This window comes from Cherax quadricarinatus, chromosome 8, assembly GCF_038502225.1.
Source record: "Cherax quadricarinatus isolate ZL_2023a chromosome 8, ASM3850222v1, whole genome shotgun sequence".
NCBI classification, from domain to species: Eukaryota; Metazoa; Arthropoda; class Malacostraca; order Decapoda; family Parastacidae; genus Cherax; species Cherax quadricarinatus.
In genome coordinates, this window is record NC_091299.1 from 40,691,194 (window position 1) to 40,717,247 (window position 26,054).

The window sequence follows — 26,054 nt, forward strand, 5'->3', positions numbered from 1 at the left end:
GAGAGGGGAGAGAGAGGGAGGAGGAGGAGGAAGAGGAGGGAGAGGGGGATGAGGAAGAGGAGGAGGAAGAGGAAGTGGAGGAAGAAGGGGAGGGAGAGGTGGCTGACGAAGAGGAGGAGGGAGGGGGCAGAGAAGGAGGAAGAGGTGGAGGGAGGGGGTGGAGGAGGAAGAGGGAGGGGGTGGAGGAGGAAGAGGTGGAGGGAGGGGGTGGAGGAGGAAGAGGGAGGGGGTGGAGGAGGAAGAGGGAGGGGGTGGAGGAGGCTCTGTGAGTATGTAGCAATGTGTGTGTGCATAATATGTGTTTATGAATCCCTTCGTATATATCCACATACGTACCCTACATATGTACCCAATCACTTCTTTCACACTGTGCACTATGTACACACTGTGCACTATGTACACACTGTGCACTATGTACACACTGTGCACTATGTACACACTGTGCACTATGTACACAATGTGCACTATGTACACACTGTGCACTATGTACACACTGTGCACTATGTACACACTGTGCACTATGTACACAATGTGCACTATGTACACACTGTGCACTATGTACACAATGTGCACTATGTACACACTGTGCACTATGTACACAATGTGCACTATGTACACACTGTGCACTATGTACACAATGTGCACTATGTACACACTGTGCACTATGTACACAATGTGCACTATGTACACACTGTGCACTATGTACACAATGTGCACTATGTACACACTGTGCACTATGTACACAATGTGCACTATGTACACACTGTGCACTATGTACACAATGTGCACTATGTACACACTGTGCACTATGTACACAATGTGCACTATGTACACACTGTGCACTATGTACACAATGTGCACTATGTACACACTGTGCACTATGTACACAATGTGCACTATGTACACACTGTGCACTATGTACACAATGTGCACTATGTACACACTGTGCACTATGTACACAATGTGCACTATGTACACACTGTGCACTATGTACACAATGTGCACTATGTACACACTGTGCACTATGTACACAATGTGCACTATGTACACACTGTGCACTATGTACACAATGTGCACTATGTACACACTGTGCACTATGTACACAATGTGCACTATGTACACACTGTGCACTATGTACACAATGTGCACTATGTACACACTGTGCACTATGTACACAATGTGCACTATGTACACACTGTGCACTATGTACACAATGTGCACTATGTACACACTGTGCACTATGTACACACTGTGCACTATGTACACACTGTGCACTATGTACACACTGTGCACTATGTACACAATGTGCACTATGTACACACTGTGCACTATGTACACACTGTGTTGCCAGTTGTCACTTCTGCTCAGAGTATAGGAAATTTTTTCACGTAACTGTTCATGGATCATTTAAAGCTCCAAATAGTATGAAAACTAATGAACTTGCTAGTGCATGCTAGTGCATGCTAGTGCATGCTAGTGCATGCTAGTGCATGCTAGTGCATGCTAGTGCATGCTAGTGTATGCTAGTGCATGCTAGTGTCAATTATGTAATGGTCGAGTATCTCAATTTCTTCAAATCTGATGGATAGATCGATCACCTCTACCTCTCTTCTGCTTCTACTGTCTTCTTTTTATTTTTCTGAATTAGTTTACTGTACAGGTGAAACTTTCGACAATAAAGATACCCAACTGTTACATGTATCTTACTCATCTACGTGTATGTGATGTATAGCATTTGTATCACAGTACGTACCTGTCTTTATTGAAGTATTGTAGTTTAGGTGAAACGTCATATTTATGTAAAGGTCTGTTTTTGTTCCGCCTTATTCCACCAGCTTCTTGTATTTGTCACTGACATAATTTTGTTACACAACCCCCCCTCCCCTCCCCTCCCCTCCCCCTCCCCTCCCCCTCCCCTTCCCCTCCCCCCCCCAAAAAAAAACGGGATATATTAAGGTTTCAATGATAGGCTTTCCCATCCAATCCAGTGATCGGTGATTTATTGTTCAAGTTGTAATAATATAAATCATCAATGCATCACACTCGCTCATCAATGCACATTCAATATGGTTGACGTTTAAATGACCTGACTTTTGTCACGTGATTGTTAAATATGAGAAGAATTTTTAAATATTCTCTTTAATTTATAAAAATGACAACTTGATTATCAGCTAAAAAAGGTTAACGAGTTAATAGTTCCTTTGTCGTGTCTATTATAATATATAATTTATAATATAGAATATGCAGTTTATAATATATAATTGAAGCAAATAATATAAACGCAAGTTCTTTATTTTTACTTATATAAGAAAGTGATATGGAATTTTTAATATTTATTTAAGATTTTAATGTGGCATCTGATGAAGTTTTAATAATCTGCTAAAATGCATTTTTTTTTTGCAAGGTTATTTATATATTGCTTTGCTATACCTTCTGAACTGTTAGGTGAATGAAAGCTGTTATGATGGTGTTCATCCAAGAGTGTGTGTGTCCTGCTGGAGTGTCTCACCTGTGTGTGTATCAGGCTGGAGTTTGTCTGGTTAGTGAGTGAACCATGGAAATATAAATACATATGCAGTATAATGTGATCCTTTATTGACAACGTTTCGCCCACACAATGAGCTTTTTCAAGTCACAAACAGATCTACCTGGAGTGGAAGGTACGCTAGTATTTATAGTCAGGTTCAGAATGCTGTGGTCAGGTGGAGAATGCTGCATCTGATGATCTACCGAGTGGGATAGCGATGAAGAAGTTGCTTGGCAAGTGGTTCAGCTATGTTATAGAAGCCGTTGTTCTGGTTGAAGTTGTTGGATATAGAGATAAGCGATGATTCCAGGATTCTTCGGTATTGAGTGTTGTCTTCTCTGGCGATAAGTCTTGAGTTTCTGTTGTTGATTAAATTATAGGCTTTTTCCTGCGTGCACTCAGAATCTGCAGCAATGAGTTCCTGAAGGAAGAATGCACTATAATTGAACAAGTATTTTCCAAACTCCACTATCCTCGTCACTTCATCAGAGACTGCAGACGGCGGGCATTAAACATCAACACACCCAGGGAAGACACTGCCGAGAAGAGATACATAGTCCTCCCCACCAACTCCATTGCCAAACACGTTTCCAACATCTTTTCCAATACCTCAATCCAGGTATCTACCTCCACAACCACAACCATCAAGGACATTACCAGTAATAGACAGGACAAGCTTCCATCCACTGCAGGGGTATACATAATCCCTTGTAATGACTGCAGCAGATTATACGTGGGCGAAACATCGAGAGACCTCCAAACACGTATTTCAGAACACCAATACTCAAGCAGGTTTGACGATCTAAGGAATGCCTGTGTACAACACCGCAATTCACACAACCATTTAATCAACTACAGAAACTCATGACTTATCGCCAGAGAAGACAACACTCAATGCCGAAGAATCCTGGAATCATCGCTTATCTCTATATCCAACAACTTCAACCGGAACAATGGCTTCTGTAACATAGCTGAACCACTTGCCAAGCAACTTCTTCATCAATAACAAAAAAAGGCACAATACCGTGACTGGAACGATACACAAATAACCCGCACATAAAAGAGAGAAGCTTACGACGACGTTTCGGTCCGACTTGGACCATTTACAAAATCACACTAACAGGAGTGGAGCAGGACGGCTATATATAGGCAGGAAGAGGTGGTGGTAGTAGTAGTAGTAGTAGTACAAGAATGGTATATAATACCGACAAGATGAAATTAAGACACATGCGCAACACCCGGGCATCTCTATCGTAGACACTTCGCCATCCAGCCATCGGTAGATCATCAGATGCAGCATTCTCCACCTGACCCAGCATTCTGAACCTGACTATAAATACTCGCGTACTTTCAATCCCAGGTAGATCAGTTTGTTGGTTTAGAAAGACACGTAAGCAAACACTATAGAAGTGATCAAGGTCCCAGGACCGAAACGTTTTCTAATAAATATGTTATAGTGTTTGATTACGTGTCTTTCTAAAGCAACTTGTCGGTATTTATTACCAAGGTTTATACCAGATCAGTTTGTGACTTGAAAAAGCCCACTGTGTGGGCGAAACGTTGTCATTAAAGGATCACATTATACTGCATATGTGTTTATATTTCCACTGTGTCGGTATTTTATACCATTTATTTCCAGTGAGTGAACCAACAGAAACCTCAATGAAGCCAGTGAGTGAGTCAGTGATAAACAGAAACAGTGATACACTATGTGCTGATAGTGACACTGACAGAGCTAAGATATTTATGAAAACTTGTACATGTGTTATGCTCTAAGAGTGTAAAGCAGTTTAAAAACTATTATGTCTGATCATCAACAAATTCTGCTGTGTTACGTAAAAGGACACAAGTGCAACTAATGTGACATTTTATGTGGCAACGTTTCGCTCTCCAGGAGCTTTGTCAAGCCGTTATAGATCTCCTGGAGAGCGAAACGTTGCCGCAATAAAATGTCACATTAGTTGCACTTGTGTCCTTTTACTTTACATATTGTCGGTAATTCTAAAAACATATATACAAATTCTGCTGTGTTGTCTGTTGTGTTTTAAATGAATAATATGAAGACAAATATGATAGAAATAGCTCGTAGCTCACAACTGAAGGAACCGAGTATAAATGTTAGGTATTTCTTTAAAACTAACTGTAAATAGATGCTTAATTTTTAGTTGTATATTGTGAATCACATCCCGGGAAAAAGGATGAAAAGATCCCAACCAATATAAATATTCCTCAAAGATTAGCTTTCTTTGGCTATTCTGGGCTAGTAACCCTCCTGAGTTAAAAATCCAAATGATATCTTATTCTGAGATATAGAAGACAATCCATTGTTTGCAGTTGTGCCGACATACCCGTGTAATGTGCCGCCCGTGGTGACCAACGCCAACACCAGCTGGATAAACAAGACGTGGACGACGGGGGAGAGAGTCATCGTCACCTGCCTCAACTCATCCTACTTCAGCGACTTCACTCAGCAGCAGCAGCTGCAATGTGTCGAGGGAGGCTGGGAGAACATTACTGGCTGCCAGAAACGTAAGATTTCAGGAATTCTCGATAATTTATTGCGAACTGCTAAACCCGTAAGGGTCATATAGTGCCTGAGGGATGTAAGGCAGTATGGTTTGATACGAGGAAGGGTAAAGGGATGCTAATTCCTTGAATCATCACCAGCATCAAGACACCTCAGCAGAAATATCACCGTCATTATCGAGCAAGTGTTGTCTGAGATGCACTTGCATGTTTGTAGGAGGTCAAGGATTGACATTAAATCCTTAAATATTATTTCTATTAGAAATATGCAAATAAATGTTTAGTTCTTAAGATATCCTGACAGTTTCAATGAAAAATTTCAGTAAGAAAAAAATAAAAATGGTATAATGTAAATAATCAAAATCTGTTCACCAGTTTAACTTCAGATGAACTGTAATCAGCAGTTTAAAAATGCATAATTGCTGAAATCATTAACATTTTGTTATAATGTGTCTGCACCATTTTGCAAAATATTTATACCTAATTCTTTCCACTTCAGAATCCATAAGATACATCAAATACATCATCACGACAGTAAAAACTTTTAGACTGAATAATTCATTTCTTTTTCAGATCAAGATTCTCTTTCCAGTGACAAGGCATCTTCTGTCTCTTTTCCTCTTGGAACTTTACGAGTATTGTTGTGATTTTTGAGTGAGTCGTTTAAATTAAGCACTGCAGGTCGGCATGGTATTTCCCCTTCGGTTCCTGCTCATCGTAATGTACTGAGAGATGAAACGGCAGATTCTGCCATATCTTCAATATTTCCTATCTGAATCACCCTTATTTTTCTGGGGAACTGCTATCCAGGAGTCTTTGTTTCTTAACAAAGATGTTGGAGTAATGTTGCAGGGCTCTAACTAAGACCTAGATGAAGGTTCACTCATAGACCTAATCCTTTCCTTTCCCCAGAATGTCAAAGCTATTGGAGAATGTATTCATATTTTTTAGAACAGGCCATACAAGGTTAACCAATGAACATCTTCTGATTGGAAAAATCCTTCCATCCTGTGGAGATTATCGCACACTTCTCTTACTTTCATTTACGTAAATTTTAAATTGCCAATTATAGTGAATAAATTGGTTACCATGTAATAACTAAAGAATACCTTCTCTGTTCGGCTTCAAGAAGCCAATTAAGAAGTACCATATTTCTTAAATAGAAGTATTATTGTATTTGCCAGTTTACAATTTTTTTTTCTTTTTGACATTCTTAAAAACGCAGAACGAAATGTCTTTCCTCAGAAGACAGTCGAGAATTTTAAATAGAATTCAAGTGAAGAAAGAAAACAGAATATTGAAGTATTCGATTTTTAAAGGGCTTTTAAATTTCTTTACTTTAGTGAGCCTTTAAATATTAAACTATTTGATGCCGTCCCAGTGTAAACTATAGTGATCTCATCGTCCCAGTGTAAACTATAGTGATCTCATCGTCCCAGTGTAAACTATAGTGATCTCATCGTCCCAGTGTAAACTATAGTGATCTCATCGTCCCAGTGTAAACTATAGTGATCTCATCGTCCCAGTGTAAACTATAGTGATCTCATCGTCCCAGTGTAAACTATAGTGATCTCATCGTCCCAGTGTAAGCTATAGTGATCTCATCGTCCCAGTGTAAATTATAGTGATCTCGTCGTCCCAGTGTAAGCTATAGTGATCTCGTCGTCCCAGTGTAAGCTATAGTGATCTCATCGTCCCAGTGTAAACTATAGTGATCTCATCGTCCCAGTGTAAGCTACAGTGATCTCGTCGTCCCAGTGTAAGCTATAGTGATCTCATCGTCCCAGTGTAAGCTATAGTGATCTCGTCGTCGCAGTGTAAGCTATAGTGATCTCGTCGTCCCAGTGTAAACTATAGTGATCTCGTCGTCCCAGTGTAAACTATAGTGATCTCGTCGTCGCAGTGTAAGCTATAGTGATCCCGTCGTCGCAGTGTAAACTACAGTGATCTCATCGTCCCAGTGTAAACTACAGTGATCTCGTCGTCCCAGTGTAAACTACAGTGATCTCATCGTCCCAGTGTAAACTACAGTGATCTCGCCCCATCTTACGTGTTCCAAGGTTTTCGTTCACAATTTGTCTACGCCTTATTTGATAGGCTTCAAAAATTCCACCCGGTTAACAATTACTAGATGAAGGATAGTGGAACAATTGATAGGTGCATGTGCCTTCTGTTCAATTTTATATTGACTTTCCCGAAATTAGATTCCACGCGAAAGCTTTGAAGAACCTCTTCTGATAGGCTTGAGAATTTCAACACTGGTATATTGTGTGTGGTTGGAAGAGCAGTGACTGCGGTATAAGTTTATAATGCAGTTAAATGTTTGTGATGAAGATTTGAAGTCAACTACAATAATCATTCACAAGTCGTGATATGGGAACTAATATCGAAATTTCACAAATATAAATAATGCAGTTGTACATAGTATATTGTCCAAATTAATTTAAAACCTTCCACTAAGAAACACCCGTTTTGACGTTAAACGGATGAGGCCTTTTGTTATCTCAAAGAGACTAATACCCTAAAATTCACTAATACATTAAGCTTAAAGCCGCTCAACGTTGATAGGTTGAAGTTAACCAGAAGCGACATTCAGAAATTAGCACATTAGAAGCAATATTTTTCAGTTTTCACAATTTGTGTCACAAGAAAAAGCAAATTGAGACCAACACAGACTAAAATCAATCTAACATCTTTCTAAGCAAGATTGACCAGTATATAATCAATTAATAAATAAGTAAATCAGTAAACTTTTTCAGCATTCCTAGAATTTTTTTACAATGATGTTGAGGGAACGCGTGTTGTAAGTACATTATGTAGATTCACTGATATTAGCACTTTAAAACTTATACTACCTAAAATAATGCCAAAACTTCTTTTGAGGACAACACGTCAGCATTAAAAGTTTAAAAATGACCAGAAGATGCATTCTTCGGTCATTTTTAAACATCAAATTAGCACCAGTACACCTAATTGTTATTTTAATCAAGGAAAGCGCTAAATATATGGGGGTTATATTGGGCCTGTCGAATTAGTGGTAATCGGATCCCATCCAGGGAATTAGAAAAAAGATCCAATTCCTTGGGTCAAGAGCCCTTCACCAGCATGATGGCACTCCCCCTTCATGAAGCATAATTCAGTTATATAATGCAAAATATTCCTATACCATTTCAGTGTTAAAAGTGGGAAGATGGTTTACGTACTGCTTTTTTGCAGACATTTGACTATTGCCTGACCGCCACACACTGAGCAACTCTGTTCCTGATTCTTTGTTAACTCTTACCTCCTCGTTACACAGCTTTCCGCTTTCAAAACCCTAGAATATTTGATACCCAGAATATTGAAAGGCACTTTAAAGCAACTCGTAGGAAGAGCCAAACTTGTTCATCAGGTTACAACTACTTAACTTTTACGAGACAACCTACATAGTAAGATACAGTTGACCTTCAATTGCAGCCAACATTGTTGATAAGTGCAGCATCCAGCCTGTGGTAGAGAACGCGACAGTTGCCTGGGTGAATCGGACTTGGGTTTTCGGAAGCAATGTGACAGCCACATGCATCTCTGGCTACATGTTTGTGGCTGAGAATGTAACAGAGCTGCCCATCATGTGCACTGATAACGGCTGGCAGAACCAAACTGGGTGCCAGGCAGGTGAGGTCTTTCACGCTTCTTATATTCATATAAATATTTAATTAAATTCCTGGGTATTATGTACTGAAGTATAACTTAGTTGAAAAATACAAACGCTGTTAAATAGCACGTTTTAATAGTTTTGAAAGTAAACATAAATCGACTGTGTATTGTGATTCAGTGTGCATGGGTGAACCTAGCGTAGAAGGAGCCAATATTGACGTGTCTGCGAGGGTGTGGCTCGTTGGAGACACAGTCAACGCTACTTGTCTCCCTGGCCTCTACCTCTTACCTGACGGCAGCCAGAGCCAATTGGTCGAGTGTCTGAAAGAAGGCTGGCAGAATGTGACAGCCTGTGAGGAAGGTGAGAAAACAACATTAATGTGTAGGTCGATTATGTTTTAATGCTTAATGTGTATGTCAACGATGTTGTATATGCCCAATGAGTAAGTGTAAGTCGACACTGTTATACATACTTAATGTGTAGGTAACCCTTTTTATACATGTTTAATGTGTCAGTCGGCATTATTGTTAAAGTCAATTCTTTAATGTTAAAAATATATTTCAGTTACATGATATATTAACCGAGTAACTTCAGTAACCCGGACTCTTCACAATTACTTATATATTTTATACAATTTAGATTCCATGCATTTTTAACCAAGACATCTTTATATGTACATATCTGCCCCTGTACATACCTGCCCCTGTACATACCTGCCCCTGTACATACCTGTCCCTGTACATACCTGCCCCTGTACATACCTGTCCCTGTACATACCTGCCCCTGTACATACCTGCCCCTGTACATACCTGCCCCTGTACATACCTGCCCCTGTACATACCTGTCCCTGTATATACCTGCCCCTATACATACCTTCCCCTGTACATACCTGCCCCTGTACATACCTGCCCCTGTACATACCTGCCCCTGTACATACCTGTCCCTGTACATACCTGCCCCTGTACATACCTGCCCCTGTACATACCTGCCCCTGTACATACCTGCCCCTGTACATACCTGCCCCTGTACATACCTGCCCCTGTACATACCTGTCCCTGTACATACCTGTCCCTGTACATACCTGCCCCTGTACATACCTGTCCCTGTACATACCTGTCCCTGTACATACCTGCCCCTGTACATACCTGTCCCTGTACATACCTTCCCCTGTACATACCTGTCCCTGTACATACCTGTCCCTGTACATACCTGCCCCTGTACATACCTGTCCCTGTACATACCTGCCCCTGTACATACCTGTCCCTGTACATACCTGTCCCTGTACATACCTGCCCCTGTACATACCTGCCCCTGTACATACCTGCCCCTGTACATACCTGCCCCTGTACATACCTGCCCCTGTACATACCTGTCCCTGTACATACCTGCCCCTGTACATACCTGCCCCTGTACATACCTGTCCCTGTACATACCTGCCCCTGTACATACCTGCCCCTGTACATACCTGCCCCTGTACATACCTGCCCCAGTACCTACCTGCCCCATACCTGTCCCTGTCCATGTACATACCTGCCCCTGTACATACCTGTCCCTGTACATACCTGCCCCTGTACATACCTGCCCCTGTACATACCTGCCCCTGTACATACCTGCCCCTGTACATACCTGCCCCTGTACATACCTGCCCCTGTACATACCTGCCCCTGTACATACCTGCCCCTGTACATACCTGCCCCTGTACATACCTGCCCCTGTACATACCTGCCCTGTACATACCTGGCCCTGTACATACCTGCCCCTGTACATACCTGCCCCTGTACATACCTGCCCCTGTACATACCTGCCCCTGTACATACCTGGCCCTGTACATACCTGCCCCTGTACATACCTGCCCTGTACATACCTGGCCCTGTACATACCTGCCCCATACCTGTGTACATACCTGCCCCTGTACATACCTGTACATACCTGCCCCTGTACATACCTGCCCCTGTACATACCTGCCCCTGTACATACCTGCCCTGTACATACCTTGTACACACCTGCCCCTATACACACCTGCGCCTGTACATACCTCCCTCTGTACACACCTGCCCTTGTACACACCTACCCTTGTACATACCTGCCCTTGTACACACCTGCCCCTGTACATACCTGCCCCTGTACATACCTGCCCCTGTACATACCTGCCCTTGTACATACCTGCCCCTGTACATACCTGCCCCTGTACATACCTGCCCCTGTACATACCGGCCCGTGTACAGACCTGCCCCTGTACCCTGTACATACCTGCCCCTGTACATACCTGCCCCTGTACATACCTGCCCCTGTACATACCTGCCCCTGTACATACCTTCCCCTGTACATACCTGCCCCTGTACATACCTGCCCCTGTACATACATACCTGCCCCTGTACATACCTGCCCCTGTACATACCTGCCCATGTACATACCTGCCCCTGTACATACCTGCCCCTGTACATACCTGCCCCTGTACATACCTGCCCCTGTACATACCTGCCCCTGTACATACCTGCCCCTGTACATACCTGCCCCTGTACATACCTGCCCCTGTACATACCTGCCCCTGTACATACCTGCCCCTGTACATACCTGCCCCTGTACATACCTGCCCCTGTACATACCTGCCCCTGCCCCCCCTGTACATACCTGCCCCTGTACATACCTGCCCCTGTACATACCTGCCCCTGTACATACCTGCCCCTGTACATACCTGCCCCTGTACATACCTGCCCCTGTACATACCTGCCCCTGTACATACCTGCCCCTGTACATACCTGCCCCTGTACATACCTGCCCCTGTACATACCTGCCCCTGTACATACCTGCCCCTGTACATACCTGCCCCTGTACATACCTGCCCCTGTACATACCTGCCCCTGTACATACCTGCCCCTGTACATACCTGCCCCTGTACATACCTGCCCCTGTACATACCTGCCCCTGTACATACCTGCCCCTGTACATACCTGCCCCTGTACATACCTGCCCCTGTACATACCTGCCCCTGTACATACCTGCCCCTGTACATACCTGCCCCTGTACATACCTGCCCCTGTACATACCTGCCCCTGTACATACCTGCCCCTGTACATACCTGCCCCTGTACATACCTACCCCTGTACATACCTGCCCCTGTACATACCTTCCCCTGTACATACCTACCCCTGTACATACCTGCCCCTGTACATACCTGCCCCTGTGCATACATGCCCCTGTGCATACCTGCCCCTGTACATACCTGCCCCTGTACATACCTGCCCCTGTACATACCTGCCCCTGTACATACCTGCCCCTGTACATACCTTCCCCTGTACATACCTGCCCCTGTACACACCTGCCCCTGTACATACCTGCCCCTGTACATACCTGTACATACCTTATGTACATACCTGCCCCTGTACATACCTGCCCCTGTACATACCTGCCCCTGTACATACCTGCCCCTGTACATACCTGCCCCTGTACATACCTGCCCCTGTACATACCTGCCCCTGTACATACCTGCCCCTGTACATACCTGCCCCTGTACATACCTGCCCCTGTACATACCTGCCCCTGTACATACCTGCCCCTGTACATACCTGCCCCTGTACATACCTGCCCCTGTACATACCTGCCCCTGTACATACCTGCCCCTGTACATACCTGCCCCTGTACATACCTGCCCCTGTACATACCTGGCCCTGTACTGCCCCTGTACATACCTGCCCCTGTACATACCTGCCCCTGTACATACCTGCCCCTGTACATACCTGCCCCTGTACATACCTGCATACCTGCCCCTGTACATACCTGCCCCTGTACATACCTGCCCCTGTACATACCTGCCCCTGTACATACCTGCCCCTGTACATACCTGGCCCTGTACATACCTGCCCCTGTACATACCTGCCCCTGTACATACCTGCCCCTGTACATACCTGCCCCTGTACATACCTGCCCCTGTACATACCTGCCCCTGTACATACCTGCCCCTGTACATACCTGCCCCTGTACATACCTGCCCCTGTACATGCCTGCCCCTGTACATACCTGCCCCTGTACATACCTGCCCCTGTACATACCTGCCCCTGTACATACCTGCCCCTGTACATACCTGCCCCTGTACATACCTGCCCCTGTACATGCCTGCCCCTGTACATACCTGCTGTACATACCTGCCCCTGTACATACCTGTCCCTGTCCATACCCTGTACATACCTGCCCCTGTACATACCTGCCCCTGTACATACCTGCCCCTGTACATACCTGCCCCTGTACATACCTGCATACCTGCCCCTGTACATACCTGCCCCTGTACATACCTGCCCCTGTACATTCCTGCCCCTGTACATACCTGCCCCTGTACATACCTGCCCCTGTACATACCTGCCCCTGTACATACCTGCCCCTGTACATACCTGCCCCTGTACATACCTGCCCCTGTACATACCTGCCCCGGTACATACCTGCCCCTGTACATACCTGCCCCTGTACATACCTGCCCCTGTACATACCTGCCCCTGTACATACCTGCCCCTGTACATACCTGCCCCTGTACATACCTGCCCCTGTACATACCTGCCCCTGTACATACCTGTCCCTGTACATACCTGCCCCTGTACATACCTGCCCCTGTACATACCTGCCCCTGTACATACCTGCCCCTGTACATACCTGCCCCTGTACATACCTGCCCCTGTACATACCTGCCCCTGTACATACCTGCCCCTGTACATACCTGCCCCTGTACATACCTGTCCCTGTACATACCTGCCCCTGTACATACCTGCCCCTGTACATACCTGCCCCTGTACATACCTGTCCCTGTACATACCTGTCCCTGTACATACCTGCCCCTGTACATACCTTCCCCTGTACCCTGTACATACCTGCCCCTGTACATACCTGCCCCTGTACATACCTGACCCTGTACATTCCTGCCCCTGTACATACCTGCCCCTGTACATACCTGCCCCTGTACATACCTGCCCCTGTACATACCTGCCCCTGTACATACCTGCCCCTGTACATACCTGCCCCTGTACATAACTGCCCACATACATACCTGCCCCTGTACATACCTGCCCCTGTACATACCTGCCCCTGTACATACCTGCCCCTGTACATACCTGCCCCTGTACATACCTGCCCCTGTACATACCTGCCCCTGTACATACCTGCCCCTGTACATACCTGCCCCTGTACATACCTGCCCCTGTACATACCTGCCCCTGTACATACCTGCCCCTGTACATACCTGCCCCTGTACATACCTGCCCCTGTACATACCTGCCCCTGTACATTCCTGCCCCTGTACATACCTGCCCCTGTACATACCTGCCCCTGTACATACCTGCCCCTGTACATACCTGCCCCTGTACATACCTGCCCCTGTACCCCCCCTGTACATTCCTGCCCCTGTACATACCTGCCCCTGTACATACCTGCCCCTGTACATACCTGCCCCTGTACATACCTGCCCCTGTACATACCTGCCCCTGTACATACCTGCCCCTGTACATACCTGCCCCTGTACATACCTGCCCCTGTACATACCTGCCCCTGTACATACCTGCCCCTGTACATGTACATACCTGCCCCTGTACATACCTGCCCCTGTACATACCTGCCCCTGTACATACCTGCCCCTGTACATACCTGCCCCTGTACATACGTGCCCCTGTACATACCTGCCCCTGTACATACCTGCCCCTGTACATTCCCTGTACATACCTGCCCCTGTACATACCTGCCCCTGTACATACCTGCCCCTGTACATACCTGCCCCTGTACATACCTGCCCCTGTACATACCTGCCCCTGTACATACCTGCCCCTGTACATACCTGTACATACCCTGTACATACCTGCCCCTGTACATACCTGCCCCTGTACATACCTGCCCCTGTACATACCTGCCCCTGTACATACCTGCCCCTGTACATACCTGCCCCTGTACATACCTGCCCCTGTACATACCTGCCCCTGTACATACCTGCCCCTGTACATACCTGCCCCTGTACATACCTGCCCCTGTACATACCTGCCCCTGTACATACCTGCCCCTGTACATACCTGCCCCTGTACATACCTGCCCCTGTACATACCTGCCCCTGTACATACCTGCCCCTGTACATACCTGCCCCTGTACATACCTGCCCCTGTACATACCTGCCCCTGTACATACCTGCCCCTGTACATACCTGCCCCTGTACATACCTGCCCCTGTACATACCTGACCCTGTGTACATACCTGCCCCTGTACATACCTGTACATACCCTGTACATACCTGCCCCTGTACATACCTGCCCCTGTACATACCTGCCCCTGTACATACCTGCCCCTGTACATACCTGCCCCTGTACATACCTGCCCCTGTACATACCTGCCCCTGTACATACCTGCCCCTGTACATACCTGCCCCTGTACATACCTGCCCCTGTACATACCTGCCCCTGTACATACCTGCCCCTGTACATACCTGCCCCTGTACATACCTGCCCCTGTACATACCTGCCCCTGTACATACCTGCCCCTGTACATACCTGCCCCTGTACATACCTGCCCCTGTACATACCTGCCCCTGTACATACCTTCCCCTGTACATACCTGCCCCTGTACATACCTGCCCCTGTACACACCTGCCCCTGTACATACCTGCCCCTGTACATACCTGCCCCTGTACATACCTGCCCCTGTACATACCTGCCCCTGTACATACCTGCCCCATGTGTACATACCTGCCCCATACCTGTACATACCTGCCCCTGTACATACCTGCCCCTGTACATACCTGCCCCTGTACATACCTGCCCCTGTACATACCTGCCCCTGTACATACCTGCCCCTGTACATACCTGCCCCTGTACATACCTGCCCCTGTACATACCTGCCCCTGTACATACCTGCCCCTGTACATACCTGCCCCTGTACATACCTGCCCCTGTACATACCTGCCCCGGTACCCCTGTACATACCTGCCCCTGTACATACCTGCCCCTGTACATACCTGCCCCTGTACATACCTGCCCCTGTACATACCTGCCCCTGTACATACCTGCCCCTGTACATACCTGCCCCTGTACATACCTGCCCCTGTACATACCTGCCCCTGTACATACCTGCCCCTGTACATACCTGCCCCTGTACATGCCTGCCCCTGTACATACCTGCCCCTGTACATACCTGCCCCTGTACATACCTGCCCCATACCTGCCCTGTACATACCTGCTGTTCATATCTGCCCCTGTACATACCTGCCCCTGTACATACCTGCCCCTGTACATACCTGCCCCTGTACATACCTGCCCCTGTACATACCTGCCCCTGTACATACCTGCCCCTGTACATACCTGCCCCTGTACATACCTGCCCCTGTACATACCTGCCCCTGTACATACCTGCCCCTGTACATACCTGCCCCTGTACATACCTGCCCCTGTACATACCTGCCCCTGTACATACCTGCCCCTGTACATACCTGCCCCTGTACATACCTGCCCCTGTACATACCTGCCCCTGTACATACCTGCCCCTGTACATACCTGCCCCTGTACATACCTGCCCCTGTACATACCTGCCCCTGTACATGTACATACCTGCCCCTGTACATACCTGCCCCTGTACATACCTGCCCCTGTACCTGCCCCTGTACATACCTGCCCCTGTACATATCTGCCCCTGTACATACCTGCCCCTGTACATACCTGGTCCTGTACATACCTGCCCCTGTACATACCTGTTCCTGTACATACCTGCCCCTGTACATACCTGCCCATGTACATACCTGGTCCTGTAAATACCTGCCCCTGTACATACCTGGTCCTGTACATATCTGCCCCTGTACATACATGCCCCTGTACATACCTGTCCCTGTATATACCTGCCCCTATACATACCTTCCCCTGTACATACCTGCCCCTGTATATACCTGCCCCTGTACATACCTGCCCCTGTACATACCTGTCCCTGTACATACCTGCCCCTGTACATACATTCCCCTGTACATACCTGCCCCTGTACATAGCTGCCCCTTTACATACCTGGTCCTGTACATACCTGGTCCTGTACATACCTGCCCCTGTACATACCTGGTCCTGTACATACCTGCCCCTGTACATACCTGCCCCTGTACATACCTGGTCCTGTACATACCTGCCCCTGTACATACCTGGTCCTGTACATACCTGCCCCTATACATACCTGCCCCTGTACATACCTGCCCATGTACATACCTGGTCCTGTACATACCTGCCCCTGTACATACCTGGTCCTGTACATACCTGCCCCTATAGATACCTGCCCCTGTACATACCTGTCCCTGTATATACCTGCCCCTATGCATACCTTCCCCTGTACATACCTGCCCCTGTACATACCTGCCCCTGTACATACCTGCCCCTGTACATACCTGCCCCTGTACATACCTGGTCCTGTACATACCTGCCCCTGTACATACCTGCCCCTGTACATACCTGGTCCTGTACATACCTGCCCCTGTACATACCTGGTCCTGTACATACCTGCCCCTGTACATACCTGCCCCTCTACATACCTGTCCCTGTACATACCTGCCCCTGTACATACCTTCCCCTGTACATACCTGCCCCTCTACATACCTGTCCCTGTACATACCTGCCCCTGTACATACCTTCCCCTGTACATACCTGCCCCAGTACATACCTGCCCCTGTACATACCTTCCCCTGTACATACCTGCCCCTGTACATACCTGCCCCTGTACATATCTGCCCCTGTACATACCTGCCCATGTACATACCTGCACCTGTACATACCTGCCCCTGTACATACCTTCCCATGTGCATACCTGCCCCTGTACATACCTGCCCCTGTACATACCTGCCCCTGTACATACCTGCCCCTGTACATACCTGGTCCTGTACATACCTGCCCCTGTACATACCTTCTCCTGTACATACCTGCCCCTGTACATACCTGCCCCTGTACATGCCTGGCCCTGTACATACCTGCCCCTGCACATACCTGCCCCTGTACATACCTGCCCCTGTACATACCTGCCCCTGTACATACCTGCCCCTGTACATACCTGCCCCTGTACATACCTGCCCCTGTACATACCTGCCCCTGTACATACCTGGTCCTGTACATACCTGCCCCTGTACATACCTGCCCCTGTACATACCTGCCCCTGTACATACCTGGCCCTGTACATACCTGCCCCTGCACATACCTGCCCCTGTACATACCTGCCCCTGTACATACCTGCCCCTGTACATACCTGCCCCTGTACATACCTTCCCCTGTACATACCTGCCCCTGTACATACCTGCCTCTGTACATATCTGCCCCTGTATGCACCTGGCCCTGCACATACCTGTCCCTGTACATACCTGGCCCTGTACATACCTGCCCTTATTCATACGTGGCCAGTACATACCTTCCCTTGTACATACCTGCCCGTGTACATACCTGCCCCTGCACATACTTGCCCCTGCACATATCTACCCCTGCACATACCTGTCCCTGTACATACCTGCCCCTGTACGTACCTGCCCCTCTACATACCTGTCCCTGTACATACCTGCCCCTGTACATACCTGCCCCTGTACATACCTGCCCCTGTACATACCTGCCCCTGTACATACCTGCCCCTGTACATACCTGCCCCTGTACATGCCTGCCCCTGTACGTTCCTGCCCCTGTACATGCCTGCCCCTGTACATACCTGCCCCTGTACATTCCTGCCCCTATACATGCCCCTGTACATACCTGGCCCTGTACATACCTTGCCCTGTACATACCTGGCCCTGTACATACCAGGCCCTGTACATACCTGGCCCTGTACATACCTGCCCCTGTACGCACCTGGCCCAGTACATATCTGCCCTTGTATATACCTGGCCCAGTACATACCTGCCCCTGTACATACCTGGTCCTGCACATACCTAGCCCTGTACATACCTGGCCCTGTACATACCTGGCCCTGTACATACCTGCCCCTGTACGCACCTGGCCCTGTACATATCTGCCCTTGTATATACCTGGCCCAGTACATACCTGGCCCTGTATATACCTGGCCCTGTACATACCTGGCCCTGTACATACCTGGCCCTGTACATACCTGCTCCTGTGCATACTGGCCCTTGTACATACCGGCCCCTGTACATACCTGCCCCTGTACATACCTGGCCCTGTACATACATGGCCCTGTAATTACCTGGCCCCGTACATATCTGCCCCTGTGCATTCCTGTCCCTGTACATACCTCCCCTTGTACATACCTGCCCCTGCACATACGTGGCCCTGTATATACACCTGCCCTTGTACATATCTGGCCCTCTATATACCTAACCCTGTACATACTTGGCCTGTACATACCTCCTCCTGTACATACCTGCCCCTGTACATACTTGCCCCTGTACATACCTGCCCCTGTATATACCTGCCCCTATACATACCTGCAACTGTACCTACCTCCCCCTGTACATATCTGGCCCTGTACATACTTGCCCCTGTACATACCTGGTCCTGCATTTACCTGGCCCTGTACATTCCTGCCCCTCTACATACCTGCCCCTGTACATACGTGGCCCTGTACATACCTGCCCCTGTACATACCTGCAACTGTACATACCTGCCCCTGTACATACCTGCCCCTGTACATACTTGCCCCTGTACATACCTGGTCCTGCATTTACCTGGCCCTGTACATTCCTGCCCCTCTACATACCTGCCCCTGTACATACGTGGCCCTGTACATACCTGCCCCTGTACATACCTGCAACTGTACATACCTGCCCCTGTACATACCTGCCCCTGTACATACTTGCCCCTGTACATACCTGGTCCTGCATTTACCTGGCCCTGTACATTCCTGCCCCTCTACATACCTGCCCCTGTACATACGTGGCCCTGTACATACCTGCCCCTGTACATACCTGCAACTGTACATACCTGCCCCTGTACATACCTGCCCCTGTACATACCTGCCCCTGTACATACTTGTCCCTGTACATACCTGCCCCTGTACATACCTGCCCCTGTACATACCTGGTTCTGTACATACCTGCCCCTGTACATACCTGCCCCTGTACATACCTGCCCCTGTACATACCTGGTTCTGTACATACCTGCCCCTGTACATACCTGCCCCTGTACATACCTGCCCCTGTACATACCTGGTTCTGTACATACCTGCCCCTGTACATACCTGCCCCTGTACATACCTGCCCCTGTACATACCTGCCCCTGTACATACCTAGCCCTGTACATACTTGTCCCTGTTACTGTACATACCTGGCACCTTACCTGTACATACCTGCCCCTGTACATACCTGCCCCTGTACATACGTGGCCCTGGTTCTTGTACATATCTGCTTGTATATACCCCTACATACCTGTACATACCTGGTCCTCACATGTACATACCTGGCCCTGTACATACCTGGCCCGTGTACATACCTGCCCCTGTACACCTACATATCTGGTATCTGGCCCAGTACATACCTGGCCTGTATATACCCCTGTACATACCTGGCCGTGTACATACCTGGCCCTGTACATACCTGCTCCTGTGCATACTGGCCCTTGTACATACCGGCCCCTGTACATACCTGCCCCTGTACATACCTGGCCCTGTACATACATGGCCCTGTAATTACCTGGCCCCGTACATATCTGCCCCTGTGCATTCCTGTCCCTGTACATACCTCCCCTTGTACATACCTGCCCCTGCACATACGTGGCCCTGTATATACACCTGCCCTTGTACATATCTGGCCCTCTACATACCTAACCCTGTACATACTTGGCCTGTACATACCTCCCCCTGTACATACCTGCCCCTGTACATACTTGCCCCTGTACATACCTGCCCCTGTATATACCTGCCCCTATACATACCTGCAACTATACCTACCTCCCCCTGTACATATCTGGCCCTGTACATACTTGCCCCTGTACATACCTGGTCCTGCATTTACCTGGCCCTGTACATTCCTGCCCCTCTACATACCTACCTGGCCCCTGTACATACCTGCAACTGTACATACCTGCCCCTGTACATACCTGCCCCTGTACATACCTGTACATACTGTACATTCCTGCCCCTCTACATACTGCCCCTGTACATACGTGGCCCTGTACCTGCCCCTGTACATACCTGCAACTGTACATACCTGCCCCTGTACATACCTGCCCCTGTACATACTTGCCCCTGTACATACTTGTCCCTGTACATACCTGCCCCTGTACATACCTGGTTCTGTACATACCTAGCTCTGTACATACCTGCCCCTGTACATACCTGCCCCTGTACATACTTGTCCCTGTACATACCTGCCCCTGTACATACTTGTCCCTGTACATACCTGCCCCTGTACATACCTGCCCCTGTACATACCTGGTTCTGTACATACCTGCCCCTGTACATACCTGCCCCTGTACATACCTGCCCCTGTACATACCTGGTTCTGTACATACCTGCCCCTGTACATACCTGCCCCTGTACATACCTGCCCCTGTACATACCTGGTTCTGTACATACCTGCCCCTGTACATACCTGTCCCTGTACATACCTGCCCCTGTACATACCTGCCCCTGTACATACCTAGCCCTGTACATACTTGTCCCTGTACATACGGGGTCCTGTACATACCTGGCACTGTACTTACCTGCCCCTGTACATACCTCCCCTGTACATACCTGCCCCTGTACATACGTGGCCCTGTACATACCTGCCCCTGTACATACCTGGCACTGTACTTACCTGCCCCTGTACATACCTCCCCTGTACATACCTGCCCCTGTACATACGTGGCCCTGTACATACCTGCCCCTGTACATACCTCCCCTGTACATACCTGCCCCTGTACATACGTGGCCCTGTACATACCTGCCCGTGTATATACCTGGCCCTGTACATACCTAACCCTGTACATACTTGGCGTGTACATACCTTTCCCTGTACATACCTGCCCCTGTACGTACCTGCCCCTGCACATACCTGCCCCTGTACATACCTGCCCCTGTACATACCTGCCCCTGTATATACCTGGCCCTGTACATACCTGCCCGTGTATATACCTGGCCCTGTACATACCTGCCCCTGTACATACCTGCTCCTGTACGTACCTGGCCCTGTACATACCTGCCCTGTACGTATCTGGCCCTGTACATACCTGGCCCTGTACATACCTGCCTGTGTACATACATGGCCCTGTACATGCCTTCCCCTGTACATACCTGGCCCTGTACATACCTGCCCCTGTATATACCTGCCCCTGTACCTACCTGCCCCTGCACATACCTGGTCCTGTACATACCTGGCCCTGTACATACCTAGCCCTGTACATACCTAGTCCTGTGCATACCTGCCCCTGTACATACGTGGCCTGTACACACCTCCCCCTGTACATACCTTCCCCTATACATACCTGGCCCTATACATACCTGCCCCTGTGCATACCAGCCCCTGTACATTCCTACCCCTGTATTTACCTGCCCCTTCACATACCTGGCCCTGTACATACCTGCCCCTGTACATACTTGTCCCTGTACATACCGGGTCCTGTACATACCTGGCCCTGTACTTACCTGCCCTTGTACGTACCTGCCCCTCTACATACCTGCCCTCGTATATTCCTGCCCCTGTATATACCTGGCCCTGTACATACCTGCCCCTGTACATACCTGGCCCTGTACATACTTGTCCCTGTTCATACCTGGCCCTGTACATACCTGCCCCTGTACATACCTGCCCTCGTATATTCCTGCCCCTGTATATACCTGGCCCTGTACATACCTGCCCCTGTACATACCTGCCCTCGTATATTCCTGCCCCTGTATATACCTGGCCCTGTACATACCTGCCTGTGTACATACGTGGCTCTGTACATGCCTTCCTCTGTGCATACCTGGCCCTGTACATACCTGGCCCTGTACATACCTGCCCTCGTATATTCCTGCCCCTATACATACCTGGCCCTGTACATACCTGCCCCTGTACATACCTGCCCTCGTATATTCCTGCCCCTGTATATACCTGGCCCTGTACATACCTGCCCCTGTTCATACCTGGCCCTGTACATACCTGCCCCTGTACATACCTGCCCTCGTATATTCCTGCCCCTGTATATACCTGGCCCTGTACATACCTGCCCCTGTTCATACCTGGCCCTGTACATACCTGCCCCTGTACATACCTGCCCTCGTATATTCCTGCCCCTGTATATACCTGGCCCTGTACATACCTGCCCCTGTTCATACCTGGCCCTGTACATACCTGCCCCTGTACATACCTGCCCTCGTATATTCCTGCCCCTGTATATACCTGGCCCTGTACATACCTGCCCCTGTTCATACCTGGCCCTGTACATACCTGCCCCTGTACATACCTGCCCTCGTATATTCCTGCCCCTGTATATACCTGGCCCTGTACATACCTGCCCCTGTTCATACCTGGCCCTGTACATACCTGCCCCTGTACATACCTGCCCTCGTATATTCCTGCCCCTGTATATACCTGGCCCTGTACATACCTGCCCCTGTTCATACCTGGCCCTGTACATACCTGCACCTGTACCCTGTACATACCTGCCCTCGTATATTCCTGCCCCTGTATATACCTGGCCCTGTACATACCTGCCCCTGTTCATACCTGGCCCTGTACATACCTGCCCCTGTACATACCTGCCCTCGTATATTCCTGCCTCTGTACATCCATGCCCTTGGACATACTCTCTCCTGAACACACATACAAAATATGTATTCGCTTGCCCCTCTATACAACTGCAGCTGTACGCATCTGTTCACGCATTCCTGTTAAATTTGTCCCTGTTATCCTAACAGTAACCACCATTAGGATAACAGTTACAGTTGGTGATCATAAGATACAACAACAGCAAAGTTAAACTATTGTTTATAGAATATATAAAATTTAAGTGATACTCTAAATTTACTTATGTCTAGGTTCTAGTAATTTTATTATAATTAATCGCATAATAAATTTATTCAATACCTTAAAAATATCTCAATGGTATTAAATCCATCGAGTCATGAATATATACAAAATATAACAGCATATACGTAAATGACACAAGTCCAATACAAGCATTCCTCCTTAACATGAACACAATTAATTCGACACCTGGAATTAAGGAGTACACTGTACTTGTAATAACTCAAAAGTAAACCAACATCCAGTTCGACGCTGACACTAAGTGGCTGTGTCCTCATTCTTTGTGAGTGGTATAAGTTTACAAAATTAATCAGTGCTTAAGTATACCTCTCTAGATTATAATGTCCCCAAGAGAGACACTCTGAGTAGAAACATCGACTTCAAAATACACAAGTCCACATGAAACTGGAGGTTACGTCTTATTCTTGTGTACGGAGATACTCAACCTCACTCTCTCTTGCCTGAGCATAATACATCCTCAGTACGCTCCCTTCCCTACGAACACATTTCCCTGTATACCCGGTATGCAACTTTCCCTGTGCACACCCATTGTACACACCTTCCCTGTATATTTATACACACATTCTTCACTACACCCCATGGATACAAATTCCCTGTACTCATCTTTTCCTATACACACCCTCTGTACAAAAAAATGCACTGTACATATTATTACACGTCCTCTATAAACCTTGTCCTGCAGGTTTCTTGCAGACTTGATGGTTTAGTCCAGAACAAACAGACCAGCTTACCTGAAAGTCTTGATTCTGCAAGTCAGCACTATGTTTACCTTGCACTTGCCCATCCTGTACCCAGCACCGGGCCGAGTTTTACTTAGCAAACACTGTGTTGCATTCTGTATACCTCAGTTGTATTCTTACTGCAGCACAGTTTCCGCTGTACACCCCACCTCTCCCTCATTGTACCCTGACTGATTATCATCAGCGTGTGTGGAAGAGCCTGATTATGAGAACGCCAACTGGGTGTGGAACCATGGAGTGTGGAAGGCGGGGGAAAGTCTCCCTGCTAACTGTACCGACCAACACCTCACCGAAGACGGCGTCACTAACACAAGCTTCACTTGTACCTCAAATGGCTGGCTTATTGAGTCTCCTTGTTTGAAAGGTAAATTATATACTCTGTAACATTTACGGTATTTATTTTGTTTTATTTTATAAATATTTTTAAGTATTTTGAAGTGGTTATGTTAATATATTTATACTTATCATTAAAACCACGTAATTCATTAAGATATTGAGTAAATAATGACTCACGAAATCTTAATGACACGATTGTAAACAAACCATACCACGGGTGGGATTAGAACCCGCGATAAGAGTCTCAAGACTCCAGACCGTCGCGTTAGCCACTGGACCAGCTAGCTTCAATAAGATTTATCCAACTAGATATATTTCTACACCATAGGAAAGTTAACATAGGTACCACTGTGACTACAAATGTAAGTTTTTACAGACTAATCTCCCGCTAGCGTGGCCGTGCATTTGTGGACACAGTGGTGCCTATGCTAACTTTCCTATGGTGTAGAAATATACCTAGTTGGACGAATGTTATTGTGGCTAGTTGGTCCAGTGGCTAACGCGACGGTCTGGAGTTTTGAGACTCTCTGACCGCGGATTCTAATCCCACCCGTGGTATGGTTTGAGTAAATAATTACAGGTTGATTATATTTTCGACTTAGACATTAACATCGGAGAACTTACTGTAATGTCTAATGTGCGGAATATTATAGTTTTATAATTAATTAATATCCCAATTTTTTTTATTTAGTCCTTTGAGCCGTGTTAATATTGTGTAACTGTGGCAGTGTGTGAAGGAGAGCCAGTTGTTAATAATGCCACCACCACCTGGACGTCTGGGATGTGGCTGGAGGGGAAGCAGGTGACTGCCAAGTGTAAACCCCACAATCACTTTAGCCCGAAGGTAATATATTTTCCACTGACATTTTACAGTACAATCTGTGTTAATTACTTCATTCGTCCATGTATTGTTACCGTTCTTTATATTTAATTATTTTTTTAACTGAACAGCAAGCTCCTGACAAGGCATGCTGACCTGAAAGTTAAACAGTCACCATCATTCATTTATAAGCTGTCTTTCCAGAAATGTAACGACATCGCAATTCAGATAACACTCTGAAGCACAGTAGTCTCTCCCATCCATCAGAGTGAAGGCACTGGACTCAAGTTTGGCTAAGAAGTTTCCTTGAATGCATTCAGAAAATATACATGTATCTATTTCAGTTGTATGAGTATGTCACTTACAAGAACCTCACTTGTCATTCATACTGATCTATCACTTTCTCACATAATATTGGTTGTTTTATCCCCTATCATTCCAAACCTCTTTCACCCCCTCCCTCCATCTCCTTTCCTGGGACGCCCCTTCCCCTTCCCCAGATTTGTACATTCGCTTGGTCAACACAATCATTTCCAGCCTTT

General features: G+C 47.5%; 1 protein-coding gene across 1 annotated transcript in view; it reads left to right on the forward strand.

The window, feature by feature from the left end:
* Positions 1-25,658, forward strand: part of LOC138852390 (uncharacterized) — a 262,953-nt gene extending 237,295 nt beyond the window's left edge. Inside the window, exons 30-34 of the mRNA XM_070082742.1 lie at positions 4,862-5,056; positions 8,498-8,707; positions 8,868-9,050; positions 24,541-24,720; positions 25,421-25,658. Coding sequence (XP_069938843.1) covers positions 4,862-5,056; positions 8,498-8,707; positions 8,868-9,050; positions 24,541-24,720; positions 25,421-25,623 — 971 coding nt within the window. The 3' untranslated portion in view covers positions 25,624-25,658. The remainder of the gene's footprint in view (positions 1-4,861; positions 5,057-8,497; positions 8,708-8,867; positions 9,051-24,540; positions 24,721-25,420) is intronic.
* Positions 25,659-26,054: the final 396 nt, after the last annotated feature.